General features: G+C 37.2%; 1 protein-coding gene across 8 annotated transcripts in view; it reads right to left on the bottom strand.

The window, feature by feature from the left end:
- LOC113953507 (ataxin-2-like) overlaps nucleotides 1–17,772 on the bottom strand; it is a 52,474-nt gene that overhangs the window by 33,053 nt on the left and 1,649 nt on the right. For 2 of the 8 annotated variants that reach the window (XR_003529901.1, XM_027656740.1), the window contains exons 2-4: nucleotides 17,544–17,648; nucleotides 13,391–13,609; nucleotides 3,574–3,665 (exon numbers count right to left, since the gene is read on the bottom strand). Coding sequence is in view for 6 of the 8 variants with exons in the window: in XM_027656740.1 (XP_027512541.1) it covers nucleotides 13,578–13,609; nucleotides 17,544–17,648 (137 nt within the window). In the remaining 2 variants the exon portion in view is untranslated. Of the gene's footprint in view, nucleotides 1–3,573; nucleotides 3,666–12,534; nucleotides 12,601–13,390; nucleotides 13,610–17,528; nucleotides 17,649–17,772 lie in introns of those variants that run through there. The other 6 variants (XM_027656732.1, XM_027656748.1, XR_003529902.1 and 3 more) reach the window with 5 other exon arrangements.

The following is a 17,772-nucleotide window of genomic DNA, read 5'->3' as shown; positions in this document are numbered from 1 at the left end:
CGATCTGCCAGTTCAGCCCTTTACAGATCCACATTTCTGCTGAGCCAATGCATATGGTTGAGAGTGTAGTCTCAGCAATAAATTTGTCTTATTGAAATAAATAATATAAGCATGCAACTGATGATCACCTATAATGTTTTTTAAAAGTGATCTAACATTCCTTTAAACAAACAACAAACAAAACCAACAGTATGGAGTGTTGTGAGGAAAATTATATGAAAAGAGATTTTTTTTTCAAGAAGCAACAACAGTGTTCCGCATTTTAATAACACTATTACGACTGAATTGTAATATAATTATAATTAAATGCAATGAACACAATAGAATTACTTTATTTTTCTTTTGTATCACATTGTTTCATAAGTTTGCCAGCTTCAATGTATCTTGTCATTTTGGTTGCTGTTAATGAATTCACTACAACAATTTGCAACCAAAGATACACAAATTATAGTAACGTTAAGAATAATTTGAAAATCTACAAAATCATCACTTAGAATAAAGTGATAATATAAAAATCCATAAAGAAGCAAGTAAACTGTCATATTTCCAGTTTATATTTTGGATGGCTCTGCGTAGTTCTTATTTTATTATACTTTATGGACATAATGTCTTAAGATGTTTCAAAGTTTTAATAATACTAAGACTTAATAATACTAATACTTAAAAATACTTTAATAATTTTTAAGACTAATTGATTTGGATACCAGGGTTGGCCAAAGATGTATAATTTCCTTTTTAAAAATCAAGATGTCTTTCTGTTTTACTGACATATCTCCAGACTAATCTATTACTCGGATCTTCTATTTAAAACAACTGAATAAAATGTGATACCATAGGAGCGAAGTCAATAGTCCTTCCAAAGATCTATTGTGGGACTAGGATGAAGGTGTCATTGCAATCTGTTGTAGTTATGAAAGTCCTGTTTAAGACTCCTCTTTACCCATTTCCATAGTTATGGTTTTATGACACATTCATACTTCTTTCTTTATAACACATTCATAGTTCCTCCGTGATCTGGTTTCCTCCTTTACTTTCCATTTCTGCTCTGGTGTCCCTGCATCATTTCCCTTCTAACAAAATCCACTAAACATGTATGTGTAGCAGAGGGTAAAAGCAGAGTTTACTTCAGCTGTGAAGGGGAAAACCAAGAATTTTGTGCTACCTTTGTCCAATCCTTGTTATTGAAACCAGCCTGATGCCTGATGTTATCTGCTTCTGTCTCCTTGCCTGCTCATGTTCAAACATTTTTTTGGATTAGGGGAAAATGACCCCAGCAGTAAAATCTTATCTTATTTGTCTATGTCTACAGTGCTAAGTAAAATAGGACTAGAGAGCAAGCTCAAATCCTGAACTCAACTATTCATACTGCTTAATAATTAACATACTCTCTGGCGTGGTTTTCACCTGTACCATCTAACACTCTCCTGGAAAATGCATGGCATTGCAAGAACCAAGAGCCACTCCCCCACCCAGAGCTTTCTCTACCCTGCTATCGTTTACTAACCTATTACCAACTCCAGCTGGAAAGTAAGTCTTGCACTTTGAATACACCCATAAGCCCTGTCTATGACAACCCAGAACCTACAACAAGTGCCATCAGTAACATGATACGAAAGCAACATTCTGGGCTGCAACATTCTTTCATTATTTCAAACACATTAACTGAAAAATAAAGAAAATTACAAGACGTTACTGTATCTCTGGATCAATGTAGAATCTCCCAGGTACAGTCCCAAGGCCAATAATATTGTGTGGCTGTGGCCAGTCTGTATCAGCTGAAGTGTGCTCCCTGTTTACAAGTACAGGTGTCACCAGTTGCTGCAGGGTGAAGATGCGGGTCAATGCTACCTGGTGATACAGAAAGTCATTGAACTTGTCAAGGTTTAGCAATTTATGGGTCACACATTCTGAGCATGGAAGAAAATAAAGAGTTTATAGGAAGGGTTTGACCAATCAGGGTTTTTTGGTTGGTTGGTTGGTTTGTTTGTTGTTTTGTTTTGGGTTTTTTGTTTGTTTGTTTGGGTTTTTTTCTTGGTTTGTTTTTGGTTTTGTGGGGTTTTTTTGGGGCGGGGGGGTTGGTGGTTTTTATTTTTTTTGTTCTACTCTAAAGAGACTGCACTGAAAATTTTGAACTCGTGCTAAATCTTTTCCTCGGGATAAACATGCAAACAAACAGGGCTCAACTTTTTTAAGGCACATCTGATGATACCTACCCTTAGAATGTAGCTCACTATATAAATACGTTGCAGAGAATTACTTCTTTCCCTTCAACTCCAACAAGCTTAAATCCACAGCTTTCATATCTCAAGCAAATTCCCTCACAATAAGACTGTTGCTTAGGTTGGGGTTGACAGTGATACTCAAAGCACTCAGCTAGAAATATTAGTTTCAAATGGGCTCCATATTGGATGAATAACCTTGTTGTTACCATTATTATTTTGTTTCAATCCTAAGCTAAGTTTAATATACATAAATTATCTAGGGAGTGATGATTAAACCCATGTATATTGCCTTCCATCAGCATGCACCCTAGTAATCTCATCTCTTTTCCAAGTCATGGTTTCTGAAGGAAGCAGTTGTACCTTGCCATAGATTGAACACTCTGTTGACAGTTCCTGAGACCATCCCACAAGAAGTTACTAGATTGGATCCTTTAGGAAACAGTCTTTCGGTTTCTAAATCATAATGGAGTTCAGATGTAAAACAGGCAGTGCTTTTCAAGACAAAATAATTCTGCAATCATATATGTTCCTACAAAGCTTTAGATAGACAAAGAGGGGCTAACTACATACAGACATCTCCAGGTTCAGAAGTAGGAGAAGAGTATATTCCTTCTGAGATATAGATATTTTGATCTGTTTCATGTATGGAAAGAAGAGAACCAAAAATTTATCTAAGTGCATCATGGAAAATCACTTTTAAAGGTCTTAACAAAAGACATCGCTCCATCAAAATAATATAAAGGCTACTATCTGAATTAGAATAGCTGCAGGGAATAGGGAACTCAGTGCTGAAGGAGCTAATTAGATTTTCAATTTGTGTAGGAAGTTGAAGGGAAAAAAAAGTGCTGGGAGAGAATTTGCCTGGCCTCTGCAGGTGCAGTGAAAGATTATCAACTTTGGAGGGAACAACTACTTGGTTTTTGGCATAATTTTTATGGTGTGCTTCAAAAATAGTTCTGTGAATGACTCACCCCAAAACTATTGTTAAATCAGTGGCTACCTACTGTTGTGAATGGTCTCAATCAAGAACCAGGGTAAACTCCATAAATCAGTGAAAATGCTTATACTTCTTAGTGGACATATTTAACGACATAGTGCAGTGAAGGAAATATTTCAGTCATAAATTTACATCATGAATTCTTTGAGTGAGTAAGTTTTATCCTTTCTTTAGTCAATACATAGCTAACACGTCATTAATTACAGGGAGCAACTTGAAGCTTTAAAAAAAAAGAAGAGGTATCTTCAAAAAGGTAAGTCAGAGCTTAGTTAAAAAACATTATCAAAATAAGGTAAAAATATATATGCGAATAAGGAGAGTGAACAGAAACCTTGGATGTGGTTGATACTGTACCCCATTTCAGTAGAAAAAGATCATGACATCAGATAAGAGAAGCTCTAAAATGCATCCGTTTGAAGTGAGGAACTTTGGGAGGAAAATATTTTCTGTGAAGAAGTTTATTTTAAAATAGATGTCCAAATCTTAAAAAGTATTGTAACAACATAGTCAGCAATAGCAGAAGGTTGAATTTGATTGCCTTTGAAATCCTGTTTCTGAGATCTATAACACTGTGCATGCACACTTCTCAAAAAAATTTTAGGTTATCAGCAAGACACTTCAGTGACTTCCCTAGAAACTCTGAAACTGCATAATCAAGAACTATTTTAGTTTAAACAAATATAATTTACATCATTCATGTTTCTTCTTTCAAAAACCACCTTATAAGTGGTTTATATAACCACCTTATAACACTATAAGTTAAAATGACCTAGTTTCCTCTTACTAATTTGGATTTAATTCTATCTACAAACTTTTAAACTATCAGGTTATGTAAACTCACATATTCTTAATTTTCTGTATGTGTGTATGTGAAGGTGGGACAGAGAGAAAGAAGATTTTAAGGAAGTTCTAACATGGCATGAAATAGGATGGTTTGCAATTCTGATTGACGTACCTTTGTTCAGTCTATAAAATACACTGAGATACATGACAAAGAAAACAAAAGCTGTCAAAAATAGTCAAGGAAGTCATTAAATACCATAAGCAGAGGAATAGAGGGAGTGACTGCTGTGTTTGCAAGTTGTCTTTGTTCATACAGTCATGTTCCAAGTTTGCAATGCATCAGCAACTTAATTTTTTTCCTTAATCTTCATTTATGCTTTTCAATTCCTTAAGTCAAACAATTTTATTTTGTAACTCCAACACTTGGTGAATTTGACAAACTAGATAGTTCTTCTCCCCTTTCCTGTAACTGCAATCATTTAGTATGATGCAAAATGAAATGTAGCTCCATATCAAACACCCGTATTGTGCTAAGTGTTCCTAATGGTATCTTTTAATTCTGCTCCATCTTCATTCATTGAAGGACTGCAGCTAAGGCTGATGTCATATGGGGAGAGGTGAGTAGAGATGATGGTGATGTTGATGATGATTTGACAAAGCATGAATGTCTCCAAAAATGCATTTTCAGTCACTTCCAAATTATGTGAGCACAAGCCAAATGTGCTCATTACCAGAATTTTGAAAATTTCATTACATACACACAAACATAGAACTATCATTATGCCAGTTTAATCTAGTGCTCCTGACATCCATACAAAATTTGACAGTCTGTGATTAAATCCCCAGTTTTCTCCCAGATCCTAGGTTAGCATCCTAACATCAGAGTACAAAGCAGAAATGGGAGAGCATGTTTACCTTTTACTGTGTTGTTTTAAATCCAGTGGTTCTTGAACAGTTTTCTGAACCCCGTACTATCAAGCTATTGCTCTCTCAGTCAGTGATGATGTCTTCCATAAAATGAAGTTTCCCCAACATACGGATATCCTATCCACAAATTTCCCAGTCTTCACATGCTCCACATCCCACCTGTTATGGTGCTTGTCTGAACTCTTTCTGATTTGTTCTCTTTCTGATTGAGGGTAGGAATCTGAAACAGTTTATTTCATAGGTTAAATTAATACCTTCTCCCAAGGCTATGGATATTCTGACAGTAACCCAGAGAAGAGAGAAGATAAGACTTCTACTTTTGTTAGAATTGTCCTCTTTTCAAAACCATTCACAGCTTGGAATTCAGGATTATAGAAGTTTAGGATTTAATTATCCTTAGATGAACTGAAAAATAAACCAAAGATGCACAGCGTAGGTGTTCTAAAACTCCAACAGAAAGAAATACGTGGCTTTCTCCAACAGCTTTGTCTGGATCTGGTCCATTTTCTTCTTTCTTATCTGTCTTCCAAGAAAATTGTTTATACAGGGCCACAAAATACTTCGATCTCAAACTAAAAAAAAATCCAGAAATTATTTCTATCACTTAATTTAGAAGGCAAATTGAAAAATCAATTCTTTGCACAGAAGAATTGAACATAGTCTCATTGACATAAATGCATTGAAGTACACAAGTGAATTGAAAGCTATATTCCTCTATTATTGCTGGGATTTGTCACAAGCAATTTTAGAATCATGTATTGATCTTTCATTATTAAGATTTAGAAAAACACTCATTTGCTAATCTGAGCACTTCTGAGTTCATTCACAATAAAAATAATTACTATAATATCATCAAAACAAAAACTCAGAAAACCACCAATAAATTACCCCAAATATTACACCAATATAAAGAGTTCCCCATTGGAACTTCTGTTTTGGTTTGGGTTCTTTTTGGATGCAGAGTTGTTTAGGGCTTTTTTAAACCTTTTTAAACCACTCTATCTTTACTCTTTTTGTTCAGGATAGTGACAGAAATGTATGACAAAAGTACTAAAGAAACACAGCTCTTTAAGATGAAAAATTAACTGTATAGTCATATATGGATAACAAAACATGAGCGTTGATTTATAAACAACAGTCTCATTGTGCTCACTGAAAACACGACCGTAATTTTTCCAACTTTCTCTCCTTCAAAAACTCTCACTGAGAGATGAATGGAAATTGAATTCATTATATATACATCCAATCTGCTCCCCTTTGAGTGTCATGCCTTATTTTATTTGATAATTCTAAATGATCACTACAAGATGACTGATAGCTAGGATTTTGAATGAATATTACTTCTTTTACCGTATTTTTGTAACTACAGTTAGCTAACTATTTGATGAGGGCTGTAAGAAACAGAGAATATAGCTCTCATATGGGGAAGAAAGAACTTACCAAACACAGTATTTCCTATCATAGTAGAAAATAGCTTAGCATTGAGTATTTCTATCTGTGCCAAGTTTGAACACACTTGGCAAAGAGATATTTCACACAGGAGAAAAATATCTTCCCCATGAATGTCATAGATCAGCTGCCAGCTACTGGCAGGTCTATGGTAGCTGCATTGATGGCCTGGGATCATTAGCCATAGCTTTGGACTTGTCAGTAAATAACTCCCGTTTCTGCAGAGCTTTATGGGTGTTCAAGCTGTCTGGAGGAAGATTCATTGTAACTTATACAAAATACGAGTTCAGCAAAATTGTCACATTTTTTCACTTCTATTGGATAATACATCCATATTACAGGATCTTTTCAAAGTATACTTTTGAAATGGAGCACATTAGCAACTTTCAAATGGATTACTTTAGCAACCTGTGGTTTAAGTATAGTGAACAACTGACCAACAGAGTTTTAAGTCCTTATGTTGAGGTGCATATGTTGATGGGCAGACAGAACCAGGTTGAAATGCCTCTTACTACGTCTAAAATAAAATCAGTGAAGACATCACAATCCACATCTTCTCCATCCTTGTCACTGTTCCGTGTTGGAGATTGTAGGAGGAAGTCTGTTCACACACACAACTCAATGGTTTCTTCAGCTTAATTAATATTATGCTTACCTAGGGCAGAAGTATCAGCAAAAATTCCGTGATAAGTCATTGTATACAGGATACAAACAGAGAGGATATAATGAACTACTGAGCAGTCAAAAATCAGCTAAAGGCAGTATGATAAATTTTTTTTGAGTCCCCTAACCACTTTTTCCACGAAAAAGGATGGTAATATGCAAACAAGGGAAAAGTTAGGAATTAAGTAATTTCATTTACCTTTAGATTTTTAAACTGCAGCTGTTTATACTTGTACTAACACCTTGGCTTTTCTTTGTAGCCAATAGCAAGAAATGGTTCCAAAACACAATTTCACTGACCCCTTTTAGAACATTTTGATGAAATTGTGTCCTTCAGATGCCTACTTCTAACCACTGAGAATAAGGGTAGCCTAAATGCTTAGGTCTGGTGTAGCTACCACATTGCAAAAGTTTCTTTTGGTGTTATATATCTCATGTAAAGTAACTGAAATTCAAAACATGACTGGCAAAGGCTTCTCCCTGCAATTGAACTCTTTAATGTTGAGTGTTTGGAATCTTGCTGACCTTCCTGCACACAGAGAACACTACAAGCCCTTTGGAAGGGACTGCTGTATTTCACTCTGTCTGTCACCAGAACTCATCACTGTTGGAAAGATAAAGGGTAGGAACAGTGGCTTGCAGTCATAGATAACAGGTCATCTTACCATTCCTTTGCCCTCAGCCAAGAGCAGGTATAGCTTCTATCAGATACATCAAACCATATTTTTGCACAAAAGTTGTTAAATTATTTTATGAATTATTACTGAGGAAAAAAACTAACCATACTAGGAAACCTAACTCTGTGATATTCAGCTACCTCAGATTTTTTAATAGGTAGGCCCTTGAGAATAAAAATCCTGACAAAGCTGTATTTAAATGCTTTGACCATTCTAACTACAGTAATTGTAAAATGTTCCTACATTCCATTTTATGGTTGTGACAATTTTATATAAAACCTATATCCATTGTTCCACTGATTTGTATGGGACAGAAATATCTGTAGATCTAGCTAATCCACATATGCAGGCTAATGAGAGCTACAGGGTAAGTCTGCCCTTAATTCACTGACTTCCTTCAAAGATCCAGGTCTCTGTGCAGCCTATTAATCTACTAATGAGTCAAATCATTTCTGAACTATGCAGGCATCACTTCCACACTTTCTAGGATTTGTTTGCATCTCTCTGGTTTTTTTCAATGTCAAAGCGCTATCCAGAGCATCAAGCTAGTCTATTTTAAGAGGTGCTTTCACAGAAAAGATGCCCTTATCAGGAAAGATTTTTTTACTTAATAAGAAAAAATATACACAGTATATAGTGCAGATGAGCTAAAATTTAATGAAAAAAAATCTATTGAAATAAAAAAAAAGAAGAGTTTGTTTCATATCTAGTACCATAGTTCTACAACAGATTTTCATGTTGGAAAATTGAAAAGGTTTAGAGGACTGGTTCTGACATCATCTATATCCATAGCTAATCCTGAGGACTTCCTATAGAGAACAATGGGGAGGTTTGCAGACACCTACAGGTTCTCTGCATAGATCTTTCTGTACGCCATCTCTTTTCTTCCTTTTTGAGCTCTTTAATTGCTTGGTTTTCAATTGTCAGGCCTTTGCGTCAGTCTGCAACTATTCTGTAAATCATTAATATGCTTTATAAATAGAACAGGAAAAATAATCTTTTCATTCAGTGGAGATGCACACAACTTATACATTAGATCTGAAAAATGTACTTTCAGAGAGAAATGGGGCTTTCATAAGTACTTTTTGTTTGTTCAAAGAACAATTAAAGTACACAAGACATTGTATACCATCATGAAGAGTGGGCTAGTTGGGATACTAGAAACAGTATACATGGGTTCACAGATCATAATTACCAACCAAAGAAGGAAAATCTAGATTATCTTTGCATAGACTGAAATGTGCCTGCGAAGTCATGGCCTCTCTTTAATGACTCAGTGTATGATGTATTTGAGGGCAAAGATTGTTTATGATGTACCTAATGTAAACAATTTTTAGAATTAAATATGTCTCAATATTTTTTAAATACTTTGGCTATGAGAAATTCTATTTGAAAACTTGTACAAGAAGCTTCAAGGACTTTGTTTCCAAGTAGGTGTTGTAATTCTTGTCTGAGTATGTAAGTATCTTATATAGCTTGTTGGTTCTATATTAGAGCAGCTAATATCTTAAGTCCTCCTCCTTTTGGCCTCATCTTCATCTGTTCAGGCACGCTGGCTGGCTGCCACTGCTCTGCAGCTGTCTAGGCTCTGTCTCTGTAGCTGGGTCAGTAGCCACCCTGTGTAACCTTAGTTCGACCATACTTTTAATGGTGTCCTTTGCAATTGCTTTCTGATCTTATTTGATGGTTGGATTCAAACCTGTTCTGTGGTATATTAGCTGCTGATCTTCAGATTAACCCAGTGCTATGAGAAGCAAATATTTCTAGGATAAGGGACAGATGATTTCCTGTCCCCTGATAGACATAAAAGAAACAAAAATCTATATTTACAGCAAGTATTTTATTCACATGGAACAGGTAAATAAGACACTTGGACACAAAATTCAGAATAACCTTCTGCATCCACAAATGCAGTCTCCCATTATCACAGGCTACCAACTCAAATAATCTTGTTAATATCTTAAATGTATTGAATAAGCCCAAGAGATCCAAGAACTGACATCATTACAGTGATAGTCATTTTCAGAAAAGGCATATGAAAATATCCAAGATTGCTGTTAATTGGCCAAATATGTGTTACCAGCTTAGAGTACAGAGTTGTATGATGTGCATGAGTCACAGTAAATGACAATTTTACATAATCCTGATTTATCTTTGGGAGAAACTCAAGAAAATTCTTTTCACTATTTTTGTCAGGAATCTAATGATTACAGTATAGTATTTTTCCAGTTTCTGGGAATGTCATCCTGTAGAGAACTGCAAGACAGAAACTGACAGTACATTTCACATGATGCCATATTTTTTCTCTGTATTCAGATGGAGGCTAGAGAACAACCCATCTCACTCTGAAACATATGCAAAGCAGTTTGTCAGCTGACAAGGTACTGATAGGGTGCACAGATTGCACTGACTGCTGTCCAGAACAAGAGTTTATACATATAGCTAACACTTGAGCCCTTCCATATAGGTGTCTAAGGCATCTTAATCTCCACTGAAGTCTCACCCTAGACCACAATAAATTTTAGCAGAATTCAACCCATTTGACAATAAGTGAATATTTCAATACCAAGTCAGTATCGGACTTGTTCATGCAAAGATATTACTGACAATGAGACAATGACTGGTAATAAAATGGAAATGTGAAAAAAGAAATTATCATTACTGAATCTGTGGAAAAAAACCTCAACAGAAGCTCCATCAGGCCTAATTGTTACCCAGTAAGAATGCCACCAAAAAGTAAGAAGACATGTGAACTTGTGCAAACACAAAGCTGTTATGATATGTGTTTGTTGGGGAAAATAGGGTTTGGATTAGCAGCCTGAGACCTTCCTCTCCAAAAAGTTGACTTCAACTTCCTTGTAATTCACTTTAGAACCACCCCCAAAACATAAACATTTCACTACAGCTGAAATATTGTATAATACCTTTATCTTGCAAAACTACATTTTGGACTTCATCAGTAAAAAAAGTAAATACGTGATATACAGATGATTTTTACAGTTCTGAAGCATGCAGAACACTAGTATTCCAACCATACTTTTATTTCTTAGGTTTTATCCACTTTGTGAAAATGTGACTATCCCAGAAGAGAGCTGCAAAGTAAACCATGATTTTAATAGGAAGACATAAAGGCATGAAGTGAAAGTTCTTCATGTATGATTTTGATCATATAGTCAAGTACTTTCAACACAATGAATAACAAATTAAGTACTGAAGTTTAGTTCAATATGCTCATGGTATTCAAGATGTTCATTATATTCTGTAAACCAGCTGATGAGTTGGATGTTACCTTGAGTGCAGAATGTGATCCTATCTGAGAGTATACACGCTGCCATTTAATGTTTCTGCAAACCCATCTACTCTTATTCAGACTATTATTGCTGCAGGATGAGTCATATGTAGTTCCTTAGGCAGTCATACTCTCACAAAAGCAGTGGTTTAAGTGCGTCCATGAGGAGTTCCTTAAGAGGGAAGCTTTTTTCTTTGCCCTGATGGCAAAGCAAATAGCTTAGGGAACAGTCAAGCACGATGTTTGTATGAACAGTTAATCCAACTCGTGTACCTACATAGAACAGACACCTTTATTTCCTGAGATTTAGAGCACTGAATAAACTTTTGAGCACAACCAGATAATGAAGGATGTCTCCTTTTACATACAGTTAGAGACCTTGACCAGAAAGAAATGCTAAGACCTTCCTCCGTTCAGACCTCCTGTAGTAGTACCTAAATCTCAGAGAGTTACATGGCCTGAGCTGAACTATTTATTCTCCACTTTTCCTGTTGAATCTGGATCCCAACACAGAAAAAGACTGAAATATTCCAAGGATTCATAAGAGAGAGAAAAAAGTAAAATAGATCTGCTTCTATCCTAGTTGTAAGGATGCTTCCCTGAGAGTGATGTTTTCTTAGTTCTGGCTTTATATACTGTCCTAGGTATTATCTGGACTGTTTATAACAACATGTTGTCAACATCTTCTTAGATTACAATTATTGATATACTGGACTCTAATATAATAAATATTTAGGCAAATTCTGAAATTTTATCTAAAAAGCAAATTTTTTTGCTATTTCATTTCATCTTCTTTTAAAAGCAAATAAAAAGCAAATTCTCCTGCTACCTAAGAAGTTTTGTAATCTAATGAAGTTAGGCATGTCTTATAACACAATGGTAATTTACAGTTGTACAGTTGCATCGAAACTGCAAAACTGATAGACTGATAGAGTGGCCTGAAGTCTATCACTAGGATTATAATGGAAAGATGAATTAGGCCTCAAAATAGCAAATGGTAATTTTAAACTTTTGATGCATTTTTAAGCTTTAAAACTTTGATCTTTTTTTGTTTTAGCAGTCACAGAATGCGATATGAAAAATATCCTCAACACTCACTACTTAGAAGCAGAACTTACAGAACTACACAAGCAATTAATGTCCAGTATCATAGTAAAACAAATATTAAAACAATACATGAAAAATAAAAACATGTACATCCACTACTTTTTAAGAATTACATAGACTGCTCAAATGACTCATATTATTTCTGCAACCAGCAACAGGGACACATGTATATTTTGTTAATGGATTTTGTAAATTTAATATGTTGCTTTCTTAGCTAGTACTCTAACTGTAGCAACTAACACTCTAGAAATATTTGATGCATGTGTTTTGCTTTATGCTCTTCCAGTGTAAATGCACAGAATTATTTATAATTCTTGTAGACAGATTTTTAAATGTGTCTTGCAGAAAAATTTTTAAAAAGCATCTTTTAAAGCAAAGAGCAGAAGAAGTCTTTCTTTGTTTGGGTTTTTTTTTTTGTTGTTGTTGTTCTGTTCACCTCCACAAGAATTAATATTACATTGTCATCAGCTATTTCCTGTGGTCCACCTGAGTTGTTTAACAAAATAAAGACACATGTCAGTAGAACAATTCAAACACTTCTCTGGTGGAAAAATGCTACTTTCTTTTTGGCAATATGCCAAAGACTGCTTCTCTGTTCCCACTCTCACAAAAATATCTCCCTGTGCTATCTCCCTACCACCAATATAGCTCTACAAGATCTCAGAACCCAACAAGAAGAGTTACAAAATGGTACTAGTTTCCTTGCACGTTCATGCAAGATTTCACACTTTTCTGCAGACAGGAATTCGAGAATCATGAGTGACTCGAAGAGAAAGATTGTTTTTAAGACTTTTAAAATGGAGTGACTAAGATCAACACATTCTTTTACTCGTAGACATGAGCCTTCCCCTCTATTCTCTGTGCTCATGGCAGAGAAAACAGAATAGTTCCATTATTTTAATATAAATAGAAATCACATGAAAAAGTAATCACTTGCCCCACAGAGGACTAGAGTCAGTATGGCAGGAATACTATGTAATGGTTGCATGGCAGATAAAGCAGCATGGAGGGTAAGAAGGCGGTGGAACTACTTTTCTATTTTGGCAACTGCAATTTAGCAGAGGGTCATGGTGTTCCTAGGATTTTGGTTACCTGTCTTTCAGCAGTATGACCCTTCTTCATTCTAGTGCAATACTGATTTGTATAACTGAATACGCCAAACTACATTTCCAACAACTTGACTACTACTTCAGTCATGATAGGCATGAACTGCCACTGTATTTTCAGTAGTATTAGACACAACCTGATCTGGGAGTTGATTTCATCAGTGACCTACCTGAGTTGTTGGCTCCCTTTTAGAAGAGAGGCTTATTATCTCTCCCAGGTTTCCAGATTGGTTTTCAATTATCTATTTATCTTCTACACTTTTACTGACTACCTGCTTCAGCTGATAACTGCCAGCTGCCTCATATTCTCTGTGAGGCTTGATAGAGATCTTTCACAGTCGAATGAAAGTCCTGTAGTTACAATGTGCTGTGTTCTCTGTCACTGTGAGCTGTAAAAGAGAAGAATTTTATTGGGCCTAGAATAGACATGGTTGATGGTTATAGAGAAAACTGACCTCAACAGAAAGACATACTTTGGCTATATATTGTCATTAGAATTCTACACTCTAATCATAGTTATATGAATCTTATCACAAAACTTGAAGTATATGTATCTCATTCACTAACAGGACTAGGATTAAGTTTTATGGTAATGAGAGAGCTATTTGTGTGTATGAATGGGGGTGGAGTGAGACACAGGTTGATGATTATTAGTTGTTAATATAAAGCTCACAGAAGGTGGCCTATATGATTCAGCAATATAATATTCATGATACTGTTCTGTGTATTGGTTAGAAATGAAAAGAACCTGCTTATGGACATGAGAGAAGTTTGAGTTGGGTATATATGGAACCAAAACCAATCCAGAAAAAAAGCAGAACATAATCAGAATGTAATCCTGTGTATGCCAGAACAACATACAACCATAAACATGCACCCTTTAGATTCAAACTCTGTAACAAGAAAGACATAACCTGAGATGTAGCAGAGGAATCTAAGCTTAGTGGATGACTCATAAAATTCTTGTTTCAACTAAAACGAGTGGCATGTGGGGAAAATGGACTATTCTAGTAGAGGACTTACCCAAACAATAAGCGGATAGACTTACAGAAAATACCATCACATATTTAATGCTTGCAGCATTTTTTTTTCTCTAGTGAAAACTAATACTTACAAATCTTTTATGTTAATATCACTAAAAAGACCTCAAGCTGTTATCAACCAAATTGAGTGTTTAACACGCAACCTCACAGAAATCTATCACACTATCGAATGGACAAAATGAATAACTAGATGTGTGACTCTTTTCATAGACACACATGTGTATATGATAAGTGGTTTAATTTCTTCTTTACAATTATTTCACTGAAAAATACATAATGCCACACTCCCACACAGAGACACATATACACATGTACCAGCTCTGAACTTTTGGTAGCTTCCAGAAATTCACTCGGAAATGATTAATTGCTATCACTCAAACATTTTTAATTCTTACCCTAAGAGGGTAGCTATGAACATTTTTACTTTGAATAACGGATTTCCTACAGCAAAGGTGCACCAACACTGGAAAGATGCAGAATGAGAACAGGTTTTTTTTCAGTCTGCAACAGGGAATCAAATTACTTCGGAGCCCTCATTCTACAGTGCCACATCCAGTCTCATCTTAAAAACCTCCAGGGACGGAGAATTCACCACCTCTCTGGGCAGCCCATTCCAATGTCTGGTTACTCTCTCCATAAAAAATTTCTTCCTAATATCCAACCTAAACCTCTCCTCACACAGCTTAAGATCATGCCCTCTTGTCCTACTGCTGGTTGCCTGGGAGAACAGACAGACACCCACCTGGCTACAACCTCCTGTCAGGTAGTTGTAGAGTGATGAGGTCTCCCTTGAGCCTCCTCTTCTCCAGGCTGAACAACCCCAGCTCCCTCAGCATCTCCTCAGAGGACTTGTGGTCGAGTCCCTTCACCAGCCTTGTTGCTCTTCTCTGGACCTGCTCCAGCACCTCAATATCCTTCCTGAGCTGAGGGGCCCAGAACTGGATACAGTACTCCAGGTATGGCCTCATTAGTGCTGAGTACAGGGCAAGAATCACTTCCCTGGACCTGCTGGCCACACTGTTCCTGATCCAGGTCAGGATGCCATTGGCCTTCTTGGCCACCTGGGCACACTGCTGGCTCCTGTTCAGCTTCCCATCAATCCAAACTCCCAGGTCCTTTTCTACCTGGCTGCTCTCCTGCCTTTAGCAGGCAGGGGTTGTTGTGGCTAGAGTGCTTGGCCTTATTGAACCTCATCTCGTTGGAATCAAACCATCTCTCCTGCTTGTTCAGATCCCTCTGAAGAGCCCTCCTGCCTTCCAGCAGGATCAACACTTCCCCCCAGCTCGGTGTCATCTGCAAATTTGCTAATGGTACACTCAATCCCCTCATCCAGATCATCAGTAAAGATACTAAACAGAACTGAGCCCAACACTGATCCCTGGGGGACACCACTAGTGACCGGCCGCCAACTGGATGCAGCACCGCTCACCACCACTCTCTGGGCCCAGCCATCAGCCAGTTCTTAACTCAGCACAGAGTGCCCCTGTCCAAGCTGTGGGCTGCCAGCTTTTTCAGGAGAATGCTGTGGGAGATGGTGTTAAAGGCTTTGCTGAAGTTCAGATAGACCACATCCACAGCCTTCCCCTCATCCATCAGGCAGGTCACCTGATCATAAAAGGAGATCAGGTTGGTCAGACAGGACCTGCCCTTCCTAAACCTGTGCTGGCTTGATCTGATCCCTTGTCCATCCTGTAGGTGTTGTGTGATTGCACATAGGATGATCTGCCCTATAACCTTGCCAAGCACTGAGCTCAGGTTGACAGGCCTGTAGTTTTCCAAATCTGCCTTGCAGCCCTTTTTGTGGATCGGTGTGACATTCACCAACTTCTAATCATCTAGGACCTCCCCAGTGAGCCAGGACTGTTGGTAAATGATGGAGAGCGGCTTGGTGAGCTCTTCCGCCAGCTTCCTCATCACTCTAGGAGGGATCCCATCTGGTCCCATAGACTTGTGAGGATCTAAGTGGCTCAGCAGGTCGCAAAGTGCTTCCTCCTGGATTACAGGGGGACTATTCGGCTTCCTGTCTCTGTCTACCAGCTCTGGAGGCCACTTGTCCTGAGGACAACCTGTCTTACTGCTGAAAACTGAGGCAAAGAAGCCTTTTCCTCATCTTTGGTAACTATGTTCCCCATCATGTCCAACAAAGAATGGAGGTTTTCCTTGCCCCTCCTTTTGCTATTGATGTATTTGTAGAAGCACTTGTTATCCCTAAAAGTAGTGGCTAGATTGAGTTCAAATTGTGCCTTTGCCTCTCTAATTTTCTTTCTACATGACCTAACTATATTCTTAAACTCTTCATCAGTAGCCAGCCCTTTTTTCCATAGTTGGTAAGCTCTCTTTTTTCCCCTGTTTTCCTTAAGAATCTCCCTGTTCAGTCAGGCTGGCCATCTTCTCTGCCGGCTTGCCTTTCAGCGCACTGGGACAGCCTGCTCCTGTGCGTTCAAGATTTCCTTCTTGAAGCATGTCCATCCCTCCTGGACCCCTTTGTTTACAATAGAAATATGCAAGAAAAAAGAGGTATAATTTCCATATTCATGTATTATTTTTCAGGTCCCTTTGAAAATCACTCTCTTAACTTTATATAAACCAGCATGTAATCTGTAATATTCCACTGTAAATGGCAATGTGGATATGCTAGGCATTTTACAGGAACTGCCTGAGGTCCTATATGGCCTAGAATTTCCTCCAGAACACAAAAAGTGTTTGAATATATAAGAGAGCTTAAGACTACTATAATGTCAAATATACATCTTTGATTTCAGCACTAGTAGCTTTTCTAGGAAAGACTTTTCATCAGATTTCATCATAATTTACACATTTTTAATCCTGTAATTGTGGGCCTGCCTAGAAGAGTTTGGCCATGGGCATTGGTACCCAAGTTTTCTTTGCTTGCATGCCCAAGAGTCACAGCTTAGCATTTGTTCTTTCCTCCAACTGGCTTAGTGGGCCCCTTGGGGGTCTTAGTGGGCCCCTCAGTGGACCCCAAAGCCTGTAGTGCAACCTGCTGCCTGGACAGATACCATGTCTCTGAGGATGCTGGGCACAGGCTCCTTTCATACACTTGCGTAAGAGATGACCGATACTGCTACTTAAATTAATGTAACTGTGACTTACACAAGCTGCCCTGTCAGTCACCATGTTTGTTTCTAAAAATGTCCCTGGACTCAGATATGCAACTCAAGTATTACTTAGTTTATGCAATGTCACAAAAATGATTCCAAACTCTTCAGTTTGTTTCAGGAAGAACAGTGTTTGCTGTCTCTACCAGTGAACTACTTACTGATCCTTATGAGTACAGTGCCAGAATCTGCCCAGAGACTGTAGAGACCTGGCTGCTTTACAAACACGTGACAAAGTATTCTCTCCTGAATCTGAAAAACTTGCCCTGGAAACAGACAATACATAAATTATAACAATAACATCCTAAAGAATGAAGGAATGATAAAATGTTACATTACTGGTATCTACAGGTTTCATGATTATAGTTTAAAACACAGAATAATTAATAA

This window comes from Corapipo altera, unplaced genomic scaffold (genome assembly GCF_003945725.1).
Source record: "Corapipo altera isolate COAL_440 unplaced genomic scaffold, ASM394572v1 1, whole genome shotgun sequence".
In the NCBI taxonomy this organism is placed as follows: Eukaryota; Metazoa; Chordata; class Aves; order Passeriformes; family Pipridae; genus Corapipo; species Corapipo altera.
The sequence above is the reverse complement of the archived record's forward strand: the minus strand, read 5'-3'. Positions and strand labels throughout refer to the sequence as shown.